Source organism: Sander vitreus, chromosome 16 (assembly GCF_031162955.1).
Source record: "Sander vitreus isolate 19-12246 chromosome 16, sanVit1, whole genome shotgun sequence".
In the NCBI taxonomy this organism is placed as follows: Eukaryota; Metazoa; Chordata; class Actinopteri; order Perciformes; family Percidae; genus Sander; species Sander vitreus.
Window position 1 is genome coordinate 25,652,839 of NC_135870.1, and position 18,154 is coordinate 25,670,992.

Consider the following 18,154-nt stretch of genomic DNA (forward strand, 5'->3'; position numbering starts at 1 on the left):
TAGTTTAGTTTAAATAAAGTCTTCTGATTTATAAATATTAAACTGGAAAACTATTCAATGGCTTAAGTGAAATACTTTAGGTAGGATTGGGAAGATCCAGGACTTAGCCAAACAATTTGAACATCAACAACTTCTCAGTCCCTCCCCCCTTTCTGCTAAAGCCCAAAATGGTCTCCTAAGCCCTTCCCCCCCACAAGGGAGAATGAATGCGTGAGCAATGATTGATGCAGTGAGACACCCCCCCGGCCCTAATTGGTGCATCTGAACAGGGAGCTGTGGATTTTTACAAATCGCACTACAGGCTGTAGGTGGCGCCAGAGGAGCTGGATTTTTTAAATGACCTGTTTCATGTAGTTCTACTTGAACATATGGTCAGTTTCAGCAAATATGACAGAAAGTTGGTTTTAAAAGTCTTACCTACTGCACTTTTAAAGACATTAAAACAGCTCCTTTGATTGTTGGTTTTGTCATGTTCTTTCTTTCACTGGAATTATAGTACTAATCTGCAAAGCAAGTGCCATGTTAACTTCCATACTGGTAATTTTTTTATAAAGTGTTTAAAAGGGTTTTAAGTTATCTTGTGTTGAAAAAAAACCACCAAATTGCTGATTTGTTGTGCTGCTGATGTTGGATCACGCTCGTGTCTGGAGTATACCCAAAGTGTACATTCCTGTTTCTAACATTGCTGGGAAAACAAAGGACAGCAGTGGCCATTTTGAATTCAACTCATTATTGCAGTAAAACTGGTACAGAGTAACAGATTACAAAGCTCATGGCACAGTCACTGAAAAAGAGAAATGAGGTGTGTACTGTATGTACAACAAGGAGGGAAAAGAAAAAGAAGTTAACATTTTGGCTAATAGACACATCAGGAGGTAACATAAAAATGAAGATACTGTAATTCGGGAGATGACTTGATTATACAACTAAGAGAAAATATGAAATGAAGCATTAAAAAATAACATTACGTAAAAAACACATTTAGCACTTACACTGACAGATTCAATCCTAGTGTTTAACCCATAGGTCCGATTCAAAGTAGCTTTTTTTCCTTTTGACAAAAAGCTCAATTTTAACGGCAAACACTAAAAAACAAACGACTGAAACTGCCTTGCACATTATCTGATATCTTTTTTGGGAAATAGCTGATACGATTGTTTGCTGACAATCTGCTTTTTTATATTAGTGACATTCCAATCTTTTACAAAATTCTCATATATTAATCTTGAATCAGGTGCTGAGGGTGTTTCCTTTAATCAACATTTACAACCCAACTTGAAGAGAATAAATGCACAGGAGTCAGAGCCGGGCCCGAAGCCACCAGGTAGAACCAAAGTGAATAGATTTTGTGAACACTCGTTGGATACCTCAGTTAAGTCATAATTTATGTAATTAAAACAAATCATGGATTTTGTCATACCGCCCTATAACAATTTCTGATGTATATTACATTATAACCAATTTTAATTTGTTGTTAAATTTTCAGGTACATAACAAAATCAGGTAGTGTACTTTTAAGTTATGACACCCTGTTTTTATGAATTTACATTCAAACTTTCCCTAAGAATAACAGTTTAGAGAACATGTATTGTTTCCCTCCTTCTAAATCAAAATTAAATCTTTACATGCCGTAAAAGAAAGGCCTCACTCCGGCTCTGACACAAGTGATTCTTGTTGCAAGCAAAGACAATGGTTTGACTTACACTTGAGATGGTCAGCAACCAAAACCACATACAGTACTGAGCACCAGTGACCCAAACTAAAAGTTGGCACCTGGCTACTGTAACCGTACAAATACAACCTCACTAAAAATCCAAACAAGTACATCATCATCGACTCTCACTGGCAAGTCCTCGCCCTACAGAAACCCCACAGAAAATGTTTTATGACTATTTACACATTTCTCTGCAAAACAATAATAAAAAATACATTTAAAAATGTTAATGTCATGAGGCATGGAGAATTAAACAAATATTATATATCTTTTATGATTTCTGATTCCTCCCACAAACCCTCGAAAATGTTCCCCTACAGATATAAACATAAGGTTGGAAAATTGAAAATAAAATGATTCTGAACTTTTGACCTCACTACATTTTCAATGTGACACATTTTTTTCAACACACACTGAATTTTACTTTTTCATATTTTAACAAAAAAACCGATACAACATATTTCTAAAACACAAAATAACAACAGTCTACATGTAAAAATATAACTTTTACATACACAATTTCAAAATAATGGTAAAGTTTGCCATTTTGTTGCATACAATTTACAAACGTCTGTGTGTTGTTGCCTTGGATAGATAGCAGTGAATGGAGCGGATGGTACTACGGTCCCATTTTGTCCTGCGCAGGGTGCCGTACTAGTCAGAGGGTGTTGTCATGGCAACAACAGAGAACACAACAAAGTCAGTTGGAAATTTATAACACTGAGGGGCCTCGCCAACTTCTGCCAGTTCAGTCTTTGAGAAAATATTTCCTCCCCAAGCAAACACGCATTTGCAACAGAAAAAAAACAGAAAATGGCACCCTCCTTATATATCGTATATATTTTTTTTGTACATTTATATATAGATTGATTTATTCAAATAGATTCTTTTCCAGTTTCCGTGCCTTCCTGTTGATTGGGTAGGATTTTAACTGCGTCAAAATGACCACAGACAGAACCATGCTGTCAGTTAGCGAATTGTGTTGTTTTTTTCTATTTCTTTTTGTTTTTGTTTTGTTTTTTAACATTTTCTATAATAGACATGTAAACCAGAACAGACAAATAAAAAGTAATAAGAGAAAAGATTCTTCTTAAAAAAGAGAAAGAGAGAAAAAAAGAAAATCTGCTTTACAACATACGACCACACACTTTGTACTGAAGACTACATTGGCTTACGGACAAGCCGATCAAATATTGATAAAAAGCTGATAAGCTATAATACAAGAAGAGACGCGTTGTTCATCATGGAAACAGGGCTGGGGCTTGGAACAGGAAGGTTGGGGGGTTATGGAGAACTTTAGGGGGGGGGGACTGGGATCTGGACTCGGTTTGCTAAAAGCGTCTGTCTCATTGGCTCCAAGCCAGAACACGCTTCCTACTTACATATAAGCGTACAGTACATTAAATACAGTTTACTTTTTTATCCAAAAAATACTTTTTTTTCCTTTTTTTAGATTTTTTTAAATTCCCAGGTCTGGTAAAAAACCTGACTGCATAGAACCTAACGACTAAGAACAGGTTTCCCTAAGCTTGCATCCTATTAAAAGACCAGGTAAATGTCCTCCTCTGGCAACTCGAATGATATGAAATCTAAAAAGGCACATTGGTAGAAGTGTGAATGTTCAAATTGCATCTGTGGGACCGCTCAGGTGGGGCACGAGGCTGGGAAGAAGGGCTAGGGCTCTGGTTTAGGGCTCATAAGGCTAGGGTCAGCAGAGACGACACAACTGGGACTGGGTATTAAACACAGGCCTGGTCGGAGGAAGGTTCACACTGGGGCTTGGGGGAAAGGGGACTTTTGATTGACACCACAAAACAATGGACGTGCTTGCAGATATTCCAATTACCTTTGCCTGTTGCCGGAGAGTAGACCTTGATGCATAGCGATGCAATGAACATTAAGGTTGTGACGCTTACGTCATGCCAATAATGACGTTAAATCAAACCCTCAAGTGTAATATTGCTTAACTATTACTTTCCATAGTAACGAGTACTGTAAGGGATTACAATTTTCAAAACAGTAATTTTATTACAGTTACTAATTCAAGTAACACTGCGTTACTGCTTTACTTGAATGTAACATTGTAATTTCCCTTGCGGGATTAATGAAGTATAAATTATTATTAGTTTTTTTGTCCAAGGTAGGCTTTCTTATATGATGACGTGACGTGTACGCTTGTCGTAATGTAATGTCAGGGCCAGTGCAGGTCACGTCGGCTCCTACGTCGGAGAGGAATACTTTTAACAGCTAGGCTATATGTATTTTCATTTTATAAAGGCTTTGATCCGAGTGGGAACATGGATGACATCCAGCATGTGACTGTGAGCAGAGCAGAACAGCCTCTCTCCCCCCCTTCTCGGCACAACGAGTTACTATGGTGATGGGAATCTGCGGCGCCAGGTCCTTTTCATAATGTGAGACTCGACAAAAAATGTAATAGGCCTATATAAATGTGTGATTGTCTTTGTAACTTGCAGTATCAGCCTGAATGCAGAATGTTTGCAGTTACTGTATGCAGTTTGGCTGATTGTTGACTCCTCTTGTAAGGTTAATCATTGTTCCATGAAGTAGAACTAAACTAAAGGAGCTGGCATGTTGTGCATTTCTTTTGTGTGTTTGTTTTGTTTTTGTTTGTTTTTTTGGTGGGGGGGGGTAACTAACTACTTTTTATACTATGTAATAAGTATTATGACTTTTTTAAAGGAGTAATAAGTGAAGAGTAACATATTACACTTTCTGAGTAACTTGCCCAACACTGGTCCTGGTCCTGCCATTTTCTTTCCCAATCCTGTCTCACTCCCAAGTCAATGTTGACTTCTACTGAACTTCTACTCAAGAAACCTGGGTCAGTCCAAGTACAAGAGGCAGCACTTTGAAATTCTTAAGTGATATAGGCCTAATGTATTAGTGGTTAGGTTAGTGGATTGGACTTGCCTCAGGCGTAGAGTACTGATCTTGTTTCATTTGATTTAAATATGCCTAATTTGAACTAATATTTAGAATTTACATGTAAATTAAGCAAACCAAGGTAATTCAAATGTCTGAACCCTACGTCAGACTCATGATGAAAAACAAGACTGGATAGAGACTCCAGTCTTGTTTTTCATCATGAGTCTGGCATGCCTGACTCATGATGAAAAACAAGACTGGAGTCTCTAGTCTCTACAATGCAATGCAGAAAAGCAGACATTGTTTGAGATTTTGCCAGACAGCCACATCACAACAGGATATCAAGGCCAATGAAATTTCAAGCAGCTAAAGGTCCCAGCAACAGACACCGCGACTGCAATAAACTATAGCAAGACAGCAAATGTCAATCAGAAAGTCCCCCCAAAGTTGTTACTCAGGGCAGGGCAGTCTGGAATTGGGTTAGAAGTTTAAGGTTATGATCGTCCAGATACTAAACCAGGTACTGAGGGGAACCAAATGAATCTAACACAGGAATGCTTTGACTACTGCTGCTTGGCCCCCTAGAAGAAAAGTATACACCCGTCACCATGCTGATTGTTCCATTGCTTCCCCTGCAGCATCGTCATCATTTAGACCTTAAGATTCTCTGTTTTTTCCTCCTATCCCTCAGTCTCTAGCTCCTCAGGATGTTGGCCCACTATAACTCCTTTCCCTTCCATGACTCCCAAAACTCTCACATTTCAGGGCTTCGGGCCATCTTAACCACTCGATTCCAGTAGAGCGATCGTAATTCCGGGAATGTGCTAAATGTGGAATATAAATTCTGTCCATCCTCTCAACCATCTGGCCAGTAATCCTTCGAGTTAAGGAAAGGCCTGGACACCAGTTTAAACTCTGCCTGCTCTGCCCATGCTAACGAATATCTGACAAAGGACTCTGGTTTGGGATGTTTGCTAGAGCTGTTTTGTTCGGTCGTCTGCACTACAAACCCACAACAACCATCTCAAATGAAGATGTCAAGAAAAGTCTTTCCTTCCTGCGGCGTTTAGAAGTACACTCTTTCATTACTGCATGATTCGTACTTGTTTCTTCTGTTATTCTTCTACCTTCAATAATTTAAACACCCCAGTCCCTCTGAAATCACTCACTGATTGATTGATTAACTGATTCAATGATTGATTCTTTAGATATTCTCGTCCTCTCAGTAGATACACACGGGCCATTTGGGTACAACTGTCCAGGCTTTAGTATTTGTGACTTCACTAAAACATTAGCAGTTCGTACAATTTTGCCACTTGTTAACAAAGTCAATGTAGCATAAAAAATACTAATAAAAGTACACATACATGTTGAGATTTTGTTTTACACTGGCAATATACTGTAAATGTTTGCAGGTTAGGAGGGAATGCATTAGAAGGGGAAGAACAAGTTGCCCCCGTTTTTTCCTGTTTAGCCCCGTTTCCTTTCTATGATAGTCAAAAAGCGTTTGTGAATTTAAGTGTTGTTCAAATGACTCGGCATATCAAGCACCTTATATCTTCTTCATTTGAATTTATAGTTTAATCTGTGACAATGTGTTGTTTGTAAGGGGACTTATAAGGGCAGCTTGCTTCCGTAACACTTCCTGGATTTTTCCTGCTCTTTTGTTTTGTTTGCTTCTCCGTGTGTATCTATCTGACTGGTTTGCATCCAAGAGGAGATCAGGCACAGCTTCATCCACAGTGTGGCGTTAGATTGCCATTCAGTCAGAGACGCACTGATGCTGCATTCAACAACAGCTGCACAATGTTGATTAAAAAAACCTCTTTAAACACTTTGTGATATGTTTTGCTCCGTTCTGAACAACCCTCCCCAAACCCGTACCCTCCTCACTGGCCACATCCAGTTGCACTTTTTTGTCATTTTTTTTCCTTTTGTCGTATACAGTATATATATATATATACTATATATAGAACCCTTTTGTTCTTTAAAAATGGGAATGCTGATAAAACAAGTTGTACAAGAAGAAGAATTTCTTGGATGATGTGATTCCAAAGACTTTTGTCCATTGCTGTCACTTTGTGCCAAAAGCTCCCACAAACTGACACTTTGTAGCAGCCACGTTACAGCGGCCGTTTAAACGTCTCCACAAAGTAGCATCCAGTTCACTTCAGCTGGAGATGCAAAGTGACGAAAGCGACTAATGTGACTCTGCAGTTGGTGTTCTCGACAGAAGAAGGAGACGAAGGTGAAGAAAAGGATCAGAGACAGACGTGAGGAGAGAAGGAGGCTGATCTGATAGGTCAGGCCCAAGATCCAGAGAATCTGATTGGTCAGGCTGAAGGAACAACAGGGTTGATCGATTGCCGGGTTGTCATGGAAACGCCGTCAGAGGAAGTGGTCACTCATCATCTTGATGAACTCTGGCACCTTGGACCTGGAGAGACAAAAAAAAACATAAAGGAAGGGGGGGATTAGGAAGGACATGTACACACAAACACACACTGAGAAATAAATTAGTTTACTTTAACCGTAAAGCCCTAATTAACCCCACAACTTTGGTAGGGCTAAAAATATGAAGTTTGTCGAGCCATAAGAAAAAGCTCATGGAGCGTCTAAATAGGAAGGGTTCAGGTTCTGGGAACCATTATGGTACTTATTAAATTCCATGGCAATTGAGGTTAACCTAATCAAAATTATATTTCTTTTGTTCAAATAGGCCTGTTGCAAATTACATAATCGCCTGATTGCGATTACTTGAGCTGACCGCATCCTTTTGCATAATCATTGGATTCCACAATCAAGGGAATTTAAAGCCAATGTTACAAATGTAGCAACAAACAGAAAGTGTATTAGGTGTGTTTCCATCAGCTGGGTAAATGAGCTGTCTACCTAGCACAAGGTTCCAATGTCAGAAAAAAAAACATGTACCGTATTTTTTGCTTACGAAGTACAGTAGCCTACGATTATGATAGAGAGGGGCCGATAACGGGTCTTATTTATAGGGGGGAGAGTTCCCTTCAGGTGTAGCAGTGTGTTTACCAGCTTGGGGGAAAGTCATGCTGGAGTTCATATAGCTTTTCTAATTACATGTAGATAATTCACATTCATAAAATGTTTGGATGGAAACATGGTGTTATTAGAGTAGCGTGGGTACTTTCAGATATAGATCAGAGCGTGGGCGTAGTGAATGTGTGGTTGAGCGAGAGAGTGACTGTGGATGTGAACATGTGTTGGCGATCAGAGCAGAGAAGAAAGTAAACTAGTCAAGTAGTTGTAAAATGTACAGTGTATTCCCAAAGTTAGCATCAATGTCGGCCCTGGAGGAAAAAAAGTATTCCCTGTGAAGCTGAAGCAGGAACAGTTAATATAGGCTTTGTGTTTATCCATTCCAACTGAACTTCTGAAAATAAAATCAAGCCTCCTTCAGCATTAATTAATTGTCTTGAACCACATTTTCGTTACATTAGGTCGGCCTACAAAACCGTTTTAGAAAAAGCTATTTAAGTTATTTAAAGTATTTAAGTCCAGCACTGCAAGAGGTGAAACATTGTTTTAGCAAACTATTTGAAGATTAATCAAACTCATTTGCTAAAGATCGCATTATGTCGATGAGCAGCCATTGAAATGAACCACATGGCTCAGGTGTAGTTGCAAAGCCAAACACAACAGCACACATATGGCATATATGTGGCATAAAATTAACTGAAATAGACAATTGTTAATCACAATTATTCGTATGACAATCAATTAACATTCATGATTGTGACAGCCCTATACTTGAATATCTTAAGCATTGGGTTGGCATATCTGGTATAATTCTAATGGAAATTCTGTGTTGCCATTGGTGACGTTAAATCCTCCACCTCCCATTTTTCCTATGGGGTACCTCAAGGCTCAGTTCTTGGACCTTTATTATTCTCCATTTATATGTTACCTCTCCAAACTTCAACTAGTTCAAAATGTTGTAACACTGTATAATAACTACCGTTAATAAATGGTAAAGTGATAAGTAGTTACTAAATAGTAGTAGTAGTAAGTCAACTTTAGTTAATAGTTATTTTACCTCGCTTGTCATTGTTACTGTATCTTATTTTATTAAATATTTGTCTGGTAATTTCTTTCTAAAGAACTTTGTTTCTTGCTTTTGAAAAGTGCTATATTGTTCTTATTTATTATTATTATTATTATTATTATTATTATTATGTACAAGTGCACATTTTGGTCTGATGGTGGAAAGGTCTGCGCTGATCAAATCATCAGCATTCATCCACCGGCGACTATGAATAATCACAGCAAATTTCATGACATTCCGACCAGTAGTCTACTTAACATAACAAATGTTAAGTAGACTACCCCACCGCCCCCTTTCTAGATTTTAGAGAATCTAAATGAACAGCAGGAACACTACTGCTGGGAGGTGAAAACAGACCCCCAACTGTGATGGGTGTGGTCTTAACTCTATAAGAATGTACATTTTTAGGAAACTACTAATGAACCCCTAACATTTTTATGTTTTTGGTCATTTTCCTTGCACTTAAAGTTGCCACTGTCATTTATGTGCTGGACAACTTTCATGACCTGAAACCTGCACAAACCTCCAGTGTATAAATAAAGATGAAAAATCCTTACTTCATTTTTTTCACTGCAAAAATGTTGCAGATAAGAAACTCCTGCTCTTTATCTAAGACCTTTGGTACCTCCAGGCTACAGAACCATGATTCAACATGCAAACACAAATACACATTGAATGTTTTTAAGAAAACAAAGAACAGCGACAAACACACACAGTCACACATTAAAATCACACTTACTGCCAATCTGTTGTTAAAATGTACCCACAACCAGACAGAAACTCAAGTTGGCCTCTGTTTTAAGCCGACATCAGCTCTGCCAGATATTAACTGTCAGAAAACTGAACAATGCACTTCTCCAAATTCATTCAAGTAATGGAAGAAATTTGACCTAAAAATGATTTGGTCTACATATTGTCTGCGTATGTTTTAACCATCGCTTTCCTGCATTAGAGGGACAATAGAAATGATACACCTGGAAGAATAAAAAGTGAATTATTTTCCAATGTATTCAGATATATACTAGATACCAAAATGTATATCATATATACTATTAACATTAACTTATTTTCATTGGAGGTATTTTTAGTTTGCCATAGACTTTTAAATTTCATGGCAAGTGATTTATAAAATGATTGCTTGAAGTTTCTGGACTGGTTTCTGAATTCAGATTCTTTGGTTTGAGTTAAAGGTACAACAGCAGATTAGTTTATAAGTGAAATCTTCTGACCATTCAGGGGGGAGGAGATGTTGCTGCGTTTTACATTTGTCCCAAAGGGTTGGACCCGTCGCCCATGGCGGCGGCGGCGGCGTGGTGCGCGGCGGCCAATGACAGGGGAGCCCCGTCTGAGGACACGGTGACCTTCTCCTCCTCGCGGCGCTTCAGACAGGCCGCCTTGGGGTTCAGGTTTCGCTCTGGACAGAGAGAGAGAGAGGGAGGAGAGATTGTTATTAGTTCTGGTGTTTTTCCTATCTGTAGGGAATGTGTCCTGTGTTTGTCTTTATGCTGGGTGACTAAATCAGTAGTGAGACTGAAGCCAAAAAGCCCAAAACTTTGAACACAATCAACAGGTGCCCACTGCTGCCCTCTCCTGGAGCTCTGGAGGCACTTCATGTGCTGGAAATCGAATGTAACCTCTTAAAGCCTGATATCCACCTTAAATTCACCCCCAAGTAGCTTAAAAGTTAGAATACAGAAACAATTTAGATTTTAGAATTTTAGAAATTTACAATATTGTCTCATCCTTTCATATCCCAATGTCACTGCAACAGTTGCCTATTGGGTAAAAAACACAAAAGATTTAACAAATAGGCAAGAAATCCCAATTTTCTTTTCACAATGTTTGTGTCTGTGTAATTGATCATTCTGTATCAATCAGACTAATTAAACTGATTTTTTTTGTTAGTACATTTCAAAGAGTTTCCCTTCAGAACAGACCAGGACAAAGGTTCAGGATCAGTGACCATTTTCAATATTCTGTCATTTTCCAGATCATGCACACAAACTAAAAACTAGATCTTGGTCACTAGAATGGTAAATTAATTACTAGATTTATTATATAATTTTATATAATGTATGAATAATAATTTTAAAAAAAAGTATATATATATATATTTGTGTTGTGTCTACATGAACTTGACCGTGAACTTCGCTGGGCAGGCGGAACATATACACATGATCAGAGGTAAATCCGAGCGAAGTAGAGTGCAGGCAATATTGCAGACACAGAGGCGAAGTGCATTGTAGGTATACATCATCATTGCTTTTGGCTTTGGCTGTGCCTTGAAAGGTTACCCCTATTTTCCACTAGGAGTGTCTGCGCTGCGTTCAGGCTGCGTTCCCGTTTTGTTCCGTCCTCCGCCACACGCCATACCCCACCGGGAGCTTCTTGCTGCCCGACTGTATATATGCCAGTATGATGTATTTGTGTTTTTTCTATAATTCTAATAGTGAACAACCAATGTACTCACAATAAATAAATAAATGGAGATAAAAGCTAGGGCTGCACGATATGAGGAAAATATGCGATATGCAATATCGTTCAATATCACAATTCTGATATTAATTGCGATAAATAAATACATTTAAGTATACTCAGTTTTGCATTTATGCTGCTTTTAGTATTTAAAATGAAAAACAAATGAAAGGAAAATCATTTCCAACATTCTCCTAGTGAACAAACTGAACATTGAACTGAACACAAAAGGCAGCACTGAAAAAAAGAATTACATTTTTAAGTGCAGTTTTCTACTGATATTTTCTTTCAACTAACACAAAAAATCCCTGAGGGTCGGTGTGTTTATTGAGCCAGTTGATAAGCACGGTGACGATACAAAAATCTATATATTGCAGCCCTAATAAAAACCAAGCAGTCTGGTGTAGTATCTGAGGTCAAACGTTACGTGTCTTGATTGAAGATAGCGGCGCGTCTACTGTAGATGCAGCGGCTCAGCGCTCTTTTTTTTCTCTTCTTTTTTTGCATGCACATTATCAGATCTTGTTTTTTTTATTTTACTATTTAAATTAGTTTTTTCCATATAAGTCATTTATACTGTTATTCTGGGAGCCGCTAAACTGTATTTCGTTGTTGAAAGCAATGACAATGAAGATCTGGTCTATTCTATTTGTACGGAACTGACCTCTGACTTGTTGCTCCAGACTGAGGATGACGGCCACGGCCTGGTGCAGGATCAGTAACTTGGTCTGTGGTTTGTCGCTCTTCAGGTGCAGCTGCACCATCCTGCCCAGCTCCTTGAACGCCTCGTTGATGTCGCGGACGCGCAGACGCTCCCGCGCGTTGTTCGCCATCCTCCGTTCTCTCTCTCTCTCCATCTTCTGCTCTGGAGACAGGTCCTCGTCGTCGTTGTTGCTACGGCGACCAATGAAGAGCACGGGGAGGAGCGAGGGAAGACGAAGCAGGGGGTGAGGGTAGGAGAGGAGGAGGAAGGGGAGGATTTGAAAAATTTAATTTCTGTGTGTAGAGTGCTCATCGTAATACAAACCTGCAGTAGATATGTTGTTGAGATTCACAAGATGATTCATTGAGTGACAAAATAACAGGGAACAGGGCTTGGGAACAGACATCATGTGCTGCATTCTAGGTATTTAAATCTGCTAACAGCTGCAACCAGGGTCCAAAATTAGTACCATCTAACAGCCAAATGCTGGTAAAACATGCAAGTGGCTGGTAGATTTGCCTCTCTCACCAGCCAAAAAACAATGGTATTCTATTGAGTGGCTGGTAAACTTTGAACATTCACTAGCCATTTGGCTAAAAAGTCAATTTTTGACCCTGGCTGCAACGGTGTGCTTCCACGGTGATACTGGTGACTGAAAATATACAGCAAACAACCAGAAGATCACACCAAGAAGCCGTGTGGATGGATGTTTCTTGAAATAATTGAAACTTTATGTATTTCTTTAAGGGCAGAATTTATAAGAACAAACTATTTTAAAAACTCACTGGTTCCCCAGTAATTTAAATCCCATTCGGAGCAACGTCCTCGTATTTTAACAACAAGTTACATAAAGTTTAGTCTCGCATTGCCAGACGTTCCTCCACAGCGCTGCGGATGAGGGTCTGGCTAGTCCACGCAGCATGCCGGGATGGGAGAAAAACATGCTCTGGTTTATTGGCATTTCTTTAAACCAATCACAATCATCATGGGCGGTGCTAAGCGCCGGACGGAGCCACGGTGCATCTGCAAAATAGCCTCGAGAAGGAACTTGTTTTGGTGGAACGTGTACGTTCAAAAGTTGTTTTAGTCATGCAACAGAAAACTCAGATTGGACAGATAGTCTAGCTAGCTGTCTGGATTTACCCTGCAGAGATCTGAGGAGCAGTTAATCATAGTCCTCAGAAATCCACCAGAGTTTAGAATTCCAACACAAAGAAAGTGGAAGGACATCCGGCCAAAAATTAGGGACATCCAGCGGAATTTCCGGCGGCACTTTAACAATCCCGGAAATAAAACGTCGTTGATATAGACTACATAAAGTTAAAAAGACAAGGCAAACATGGGCAGGCCACACTAGGGTCACAAAGTAAAGTAGTGTTTGATTTTACCCAAATCACGATAACCAATAACATAACCAAACTGTGACCACTTCACAGCGTTAAAGTGAAGTCGTGTTTAAAACTGCGACAGTTAGGTTGTCTGGTTTAGATATAAGATCACATTTTTGCCAATAGTAGGGGCGGTAATTTATGAAACGCTCCCGTGGGTCGTATTAGAGGGTAAGAATAAACGGCCGATATCGTCAACTTGTTTGCTGGATCACGTGACGATACGTTCCCAAAGCCTGTAACATGGGCACCAGTTTTCATCTGTTTTCTATCATCATCATTCAAACCATATGCATCATCATTTCAAAAAAGTCTCTGAAATAATTGATGGATTTAGCTGCTTTTCATCACACTTGGTCACTTCATTACGGTGGCCGACAGGGGTAAACGCACTGCAACTTAACGAAACACACGCAAATAGACAAAACACAAGCAAATTAACAAAACCTCTTCATTAATTTGACAACACATGCGCAGCATTCAGCAAACGCGCTGCAAATACACTCAACACAACCAAATACACAAACGCGCTGCAATTACACAAACGATGCAAAAAGAAAAGCACACAAACTCCGAAAACAAATGCAACAAAAAAAACGCTGCATCCAGATTACACAACGGAAGTTCTCCAGGGGGAGCGCTAAGTGGAATAGCTTAATTTTTGACCCCACTGAGAGAGAGCGCTCTGCCTTTTTATTACCACAAGTTTACAGACACGTCTCTGCTGATTGGGTATCACCTGTGACTTAAGCCATTAAACTAGAGACTAGAGATGGTCCGATACCATCGGACTTGCGTATCGGCCGATACCGAGTACCGATCCGATACCAGTGTGTCATATATTTTATTATGTTTTAACAGCTGTATACTACTATCCCTGTATGGATGTGATATTATTTCTATCTTTGTTGTCGGTCTGGCTCAGGTTAAACTCTTTATGAAACATGAATGCCACAGAACGTTCTTTTATTCTGCAGTTTGACAGTCAGTTATAACGGAAAAAGAACATAAATAAACTACTTTAACGTATTTTTTCTTTAGGGCTTCATTACATGGTATCGGATCGGTGCATAAACTCCAGTACTTCCCGATACCGATACCAGCGTTTTAGGCAGTATCGGAGCCGATACCGATACTGGTATCGGTATCGGAACATCTCTACTAGAGACACACCCACCAAATGAGAGAAAACATGTCTCAAACATAGACTTATTATTTACAGTCTATGATCTCAAACAGTGCACACCGTTTCCCCAATGGTGCACACCGTTCTGAGATTGAACGTGCCCCGTCTCTCTCTCTCTCTCTCTCTCTCTCTCTCTCTCTCTCTCTCTCTCTCTCTCTTAGTGGGGTCGAAAATCAAGCTGTTCCACTTAGTGCTCCCCCTAGAGGCCTGGACAACTTCCGTTGTGTAATCTGGATGCAGTGTATTTTTTGTTGCAGTTGTTTTCGGGGTTTGTGTGCTTTTCTTTTTGCATCGTTTCATATTTGCAGCGCGTTTATGTATTTGGTTGTGTTGAGTGTATTTGCAGCGTGTTTGTTAAATGCTGCGCATGTGTTGTCAAATTTATGAAGTTGTTTTTCTTTTTGCATCGCTTCTTTTTTCGGAGTTTGTGTGCTTTTCTTTTTGCATCGTTTTTTATTTGCAGCGCGTTTGCTGAATGCTGCACGTGTTGTCAAATTAATGAAGTTGTTTTCTTAATTCGCTTGTGTTTTGTCTATTTGCGTGTGCTTTCATTAAGTTGCAGTGCGTTTGCCCCTGTCGGGCCACCGTACTTCATCAAAGTCCAAAGCCTGGTTCCCAAAACACCCACAGCTTAAAGTCCTTCCATGTGTCCTTTCTCTCCAAAAATAACAAAATAATGTTCATCTTAGCTTTTCTCTTAAAGTAGTGATCGACCTCAGCTGAACACTGGTTTGTGGTTGCCGGCCAGTGGTGGAAGAAATATTTATTGGAGCGGCAATGATTAGTCGACTAATCGATTGGTCAATTGCTAGAGAAAAATAATCTCCAACTAACATACTGTTTTCAGCCTCTCAGATATGGAGATTTGTATTGTAATGTTTCCCTATTTTTTTTACATTTTATAGACCAAACGATTAATCTAAAAAATATTTGGCAGATTAATCGATAATGATATATATATATATATATATATATATATATATATATATATATATATATATATATATATATATATATATATCATGAGGCAGTACTTTCACTTCTAACTAGTTCTAGTATTTTTACAATGTAAAAATACTAGAACTCGTTAGAAGTGAAAGTACTGCCTCATGATCAAGTGGTTTTTCATGTCAATCTCTCTAGATCTCTGCAGAAAATTGCCACATTTCCCGGTTTATTATTCCTGTCCTACGCCATGGAAATAAAATGAGAGGAAAAAGAGCCACAGATTGTCACTTCAGTTTGTACAAAATCCAATTCAACATCTTGAATAGATTCTGTCCTCCTGGAGAGCTTTGTTAATCAATGACATTTTGAACAAGGAAGGTCTCTGAGCATGTGGTTTTTTTGGGGACAATGCGTGTCCCAGCCGAGCGGAGGGGTTTGATGGAAGCGAGCGTCTGCGGGGTGGTACCTAGATCTTAACCTCTCAATTGATTTCAGGTCCTTGCTGTCGCCGTCCTCCTTCTTGGGGTCCAGGGACTTGGGGTCCTGCAGGAGGTTCTCGTCCCCCTCATCCTCCGACTTGATCTCCGAGCTGACGGAGGAGGTGCTCTGGCCCTGAAGGCCTCCGGACAGGGCTGCAGGGGGACGGGGGGGAAGAGGGGTTAGATTTACAATGGTTCTCAAACTGTTTTTAATAATGTTCCCCCTTTGCTTTTTTTTTTTAAACCTTGTGTTGTTTTCCTGTCGACCATGAACTTGTTGTCCTTGGAGATTATATATTATATATATTATATATTATATAAACCGTTATAATGAGCATCCAGTTGTGAAAAGGTTTAAATCAGCCTCCTACAGTAGTTACAATTCCAAGTCGGACATATCAATAAATTCTGACAACACTCGGCATAAGAACAACATAAGTGCCACCAAATGGTGGAAAATTGCTGCAAAGCCTCCATCACTGTCAGCTACATCTAAATACAACCTAATAACACCACTAATACAATCAATTCATCATATTAAAAAGGATCAACACGCTGTATGGGTGTCACAAATATGAATACAACTAATTTATAAAACTGCCTCATTACTTGGATGAAACAGCTAATTTAGGAGCATATAAGGGTTTCCCGGTCTTCCCATTCTGCCAACGTAGTGTGAATGCAGCATCAGGTCCGTCTGAACACAGCTAATTGTCCAGTCGACCTCCAAGATGGCGGCTTTGGGAGAGTTGTGAAGCCAATGTAAAGCCCCCGGAGCCTCTGTCTGCCTCTCTCGGCAGCTGAACACAGCCGTCTTTATTTGACGTCTGTATGGATCCGTCACTGGGACGCTGCCAACTTCTCAGTCAACACAAAACACTTCGCTCTGTTCCCACACACACACACACACACACACACACACACACACACACACACACACACACACACACACACACACAAAACAACTGTCGGCCATTTTGAATCTCCGTCTGCCTGACTGGAGGCATTTTGTGTGCAGCTTTGAGTGACGGACTGTGTTTTTTTTGTTTGTGTGTGTGTGTCTCTTTCCATACAATTGCTGTGTGTTTGTGAATAAATAGCTTCATCTAACAAGGCTTTAAACTGTGAAAAGTGACTTTGTGCCTCTGAAAGTCTGATTGAACAGTGTCAGACACAAACTGACACTGGTGGAGACTTGGAGGAAAAAAGACTGATTGAGGGTAAGATTTTAAAGTGCTCATATTATGCTTTTTGGCTTTTCCCCTTTCCTTTATTGAGGTATATATTTTTTTCTGCACGTTATAGGTATAGATTACCATCTCGAACAGAAAACACCGTTCACAAACTGCTCCAAACAGCTCTATTGTAGTCCAGCCTTTACTTCCGTGACGAATTGCGTCACTTTGTAACACACGTTATAATGCTAATTATTAAAATAAATTAAACTAGCTGCTAGCATGGCACTCCCTCATGCTCTGCTTCTGACTGGCTAGTAGTCCTTACCTAGCTACTGAGCATGTGCGACTCCCAACAAAGATGGAACAGAAGTGAGATGTCTCACTCTGTAGCTAAAACAGAGAGCTCAACACACAGGGTGAAAAGAGGAGCTGCAGCAATGTGCAGTACAACAAATATATGGTGTTCTTTGAAAATGAAACCATGTAAACCTATTCTGGTACAACCTCTAAATACAATTATGAACCTGAAAATGAGTATAATATGAGCACTTTGAAGTCTGAATCCTAGTCTGGGTCCTAATTTCTCTGATCTAATCTGGTTTCTGTCCGAAGATTAATCAATGCAGCTTTTCTATCTCCCTCCTTCAGTTTGTAAAAGTCCTTCATGTTACTTCCTGGCTTTCTCCGTAGCTTTGCTACATTCTAACTCCAGGCGGATTTTTAAGTCTAAAGGGTCTGGAAAAGTGACAACATGAAGTAAACCCAAAGATGTCAGAATGCAGACTAAATTGGCTTGTTTTGTCCCACAATGCATTGCATGAAGGAAATGGAGGAGCTGCTCTCAAATCTACAAACCATTGACACCCTAAAATCCTTTTCTACTACAACACACCCAAAATAGCATAACCTTTTTTTTTTTTTTTATTGGTTTTCTCATTTTCTTTCTTTTTTCTTGTGTGTTTATTTATGATAATTATCATCATTATTGTTGCTAATATCATGGTCACCATTATCATCATCAGTTTGAACAAATATGTTTGTTTTTATGCTTATTGTCCAGTCTATGTCAATTCTGTAAATGCTAACTGTTATGGTTAACTATCTCTTAAAACGAGTAAT

At 39.4% G+C, this 18,154-nt stretch overlaps 1 protein-coding gene across 4 annotated transcripts in view; it reads right to left on the reverse strand.

Annotated features, from left to right (window-relative positions):
* Positions 1-710: 710 nt before the first annotated feature.
* Positions 711-18,154, reverse strand: part of tcf4 (transcription factor 4) — a 318,467-nt gene continuing 301,023 nt past the window's right edge. For all 4 annotated transcript variants that reach the window (XM_078271791.1, XM_078271789.1, XM_078271792.1 and 1 more), the window contains 4 exons: positions 15,857-16,010; positions 11,818-12,047; positions 9,942-10,092; positions 711-7,040 (listed from right to left, as the gene is read on the reverse strand). In XM_078271791.1, coding sequence (XP_078127917.1) covers positions 6,992-7,040; positions 9,942-10,092; positions 11,818-12,047; positions 15,857-16,010 — 584 coding nt within the window. In that variant the 3' untranslated portion in view covers positions 711-6,991. The remainder of the gene's footprint in view (positions 7,041-9,941; positions 10,093-11,817; positions 12,048-15,856; positions 16,011-18,154) is intronic.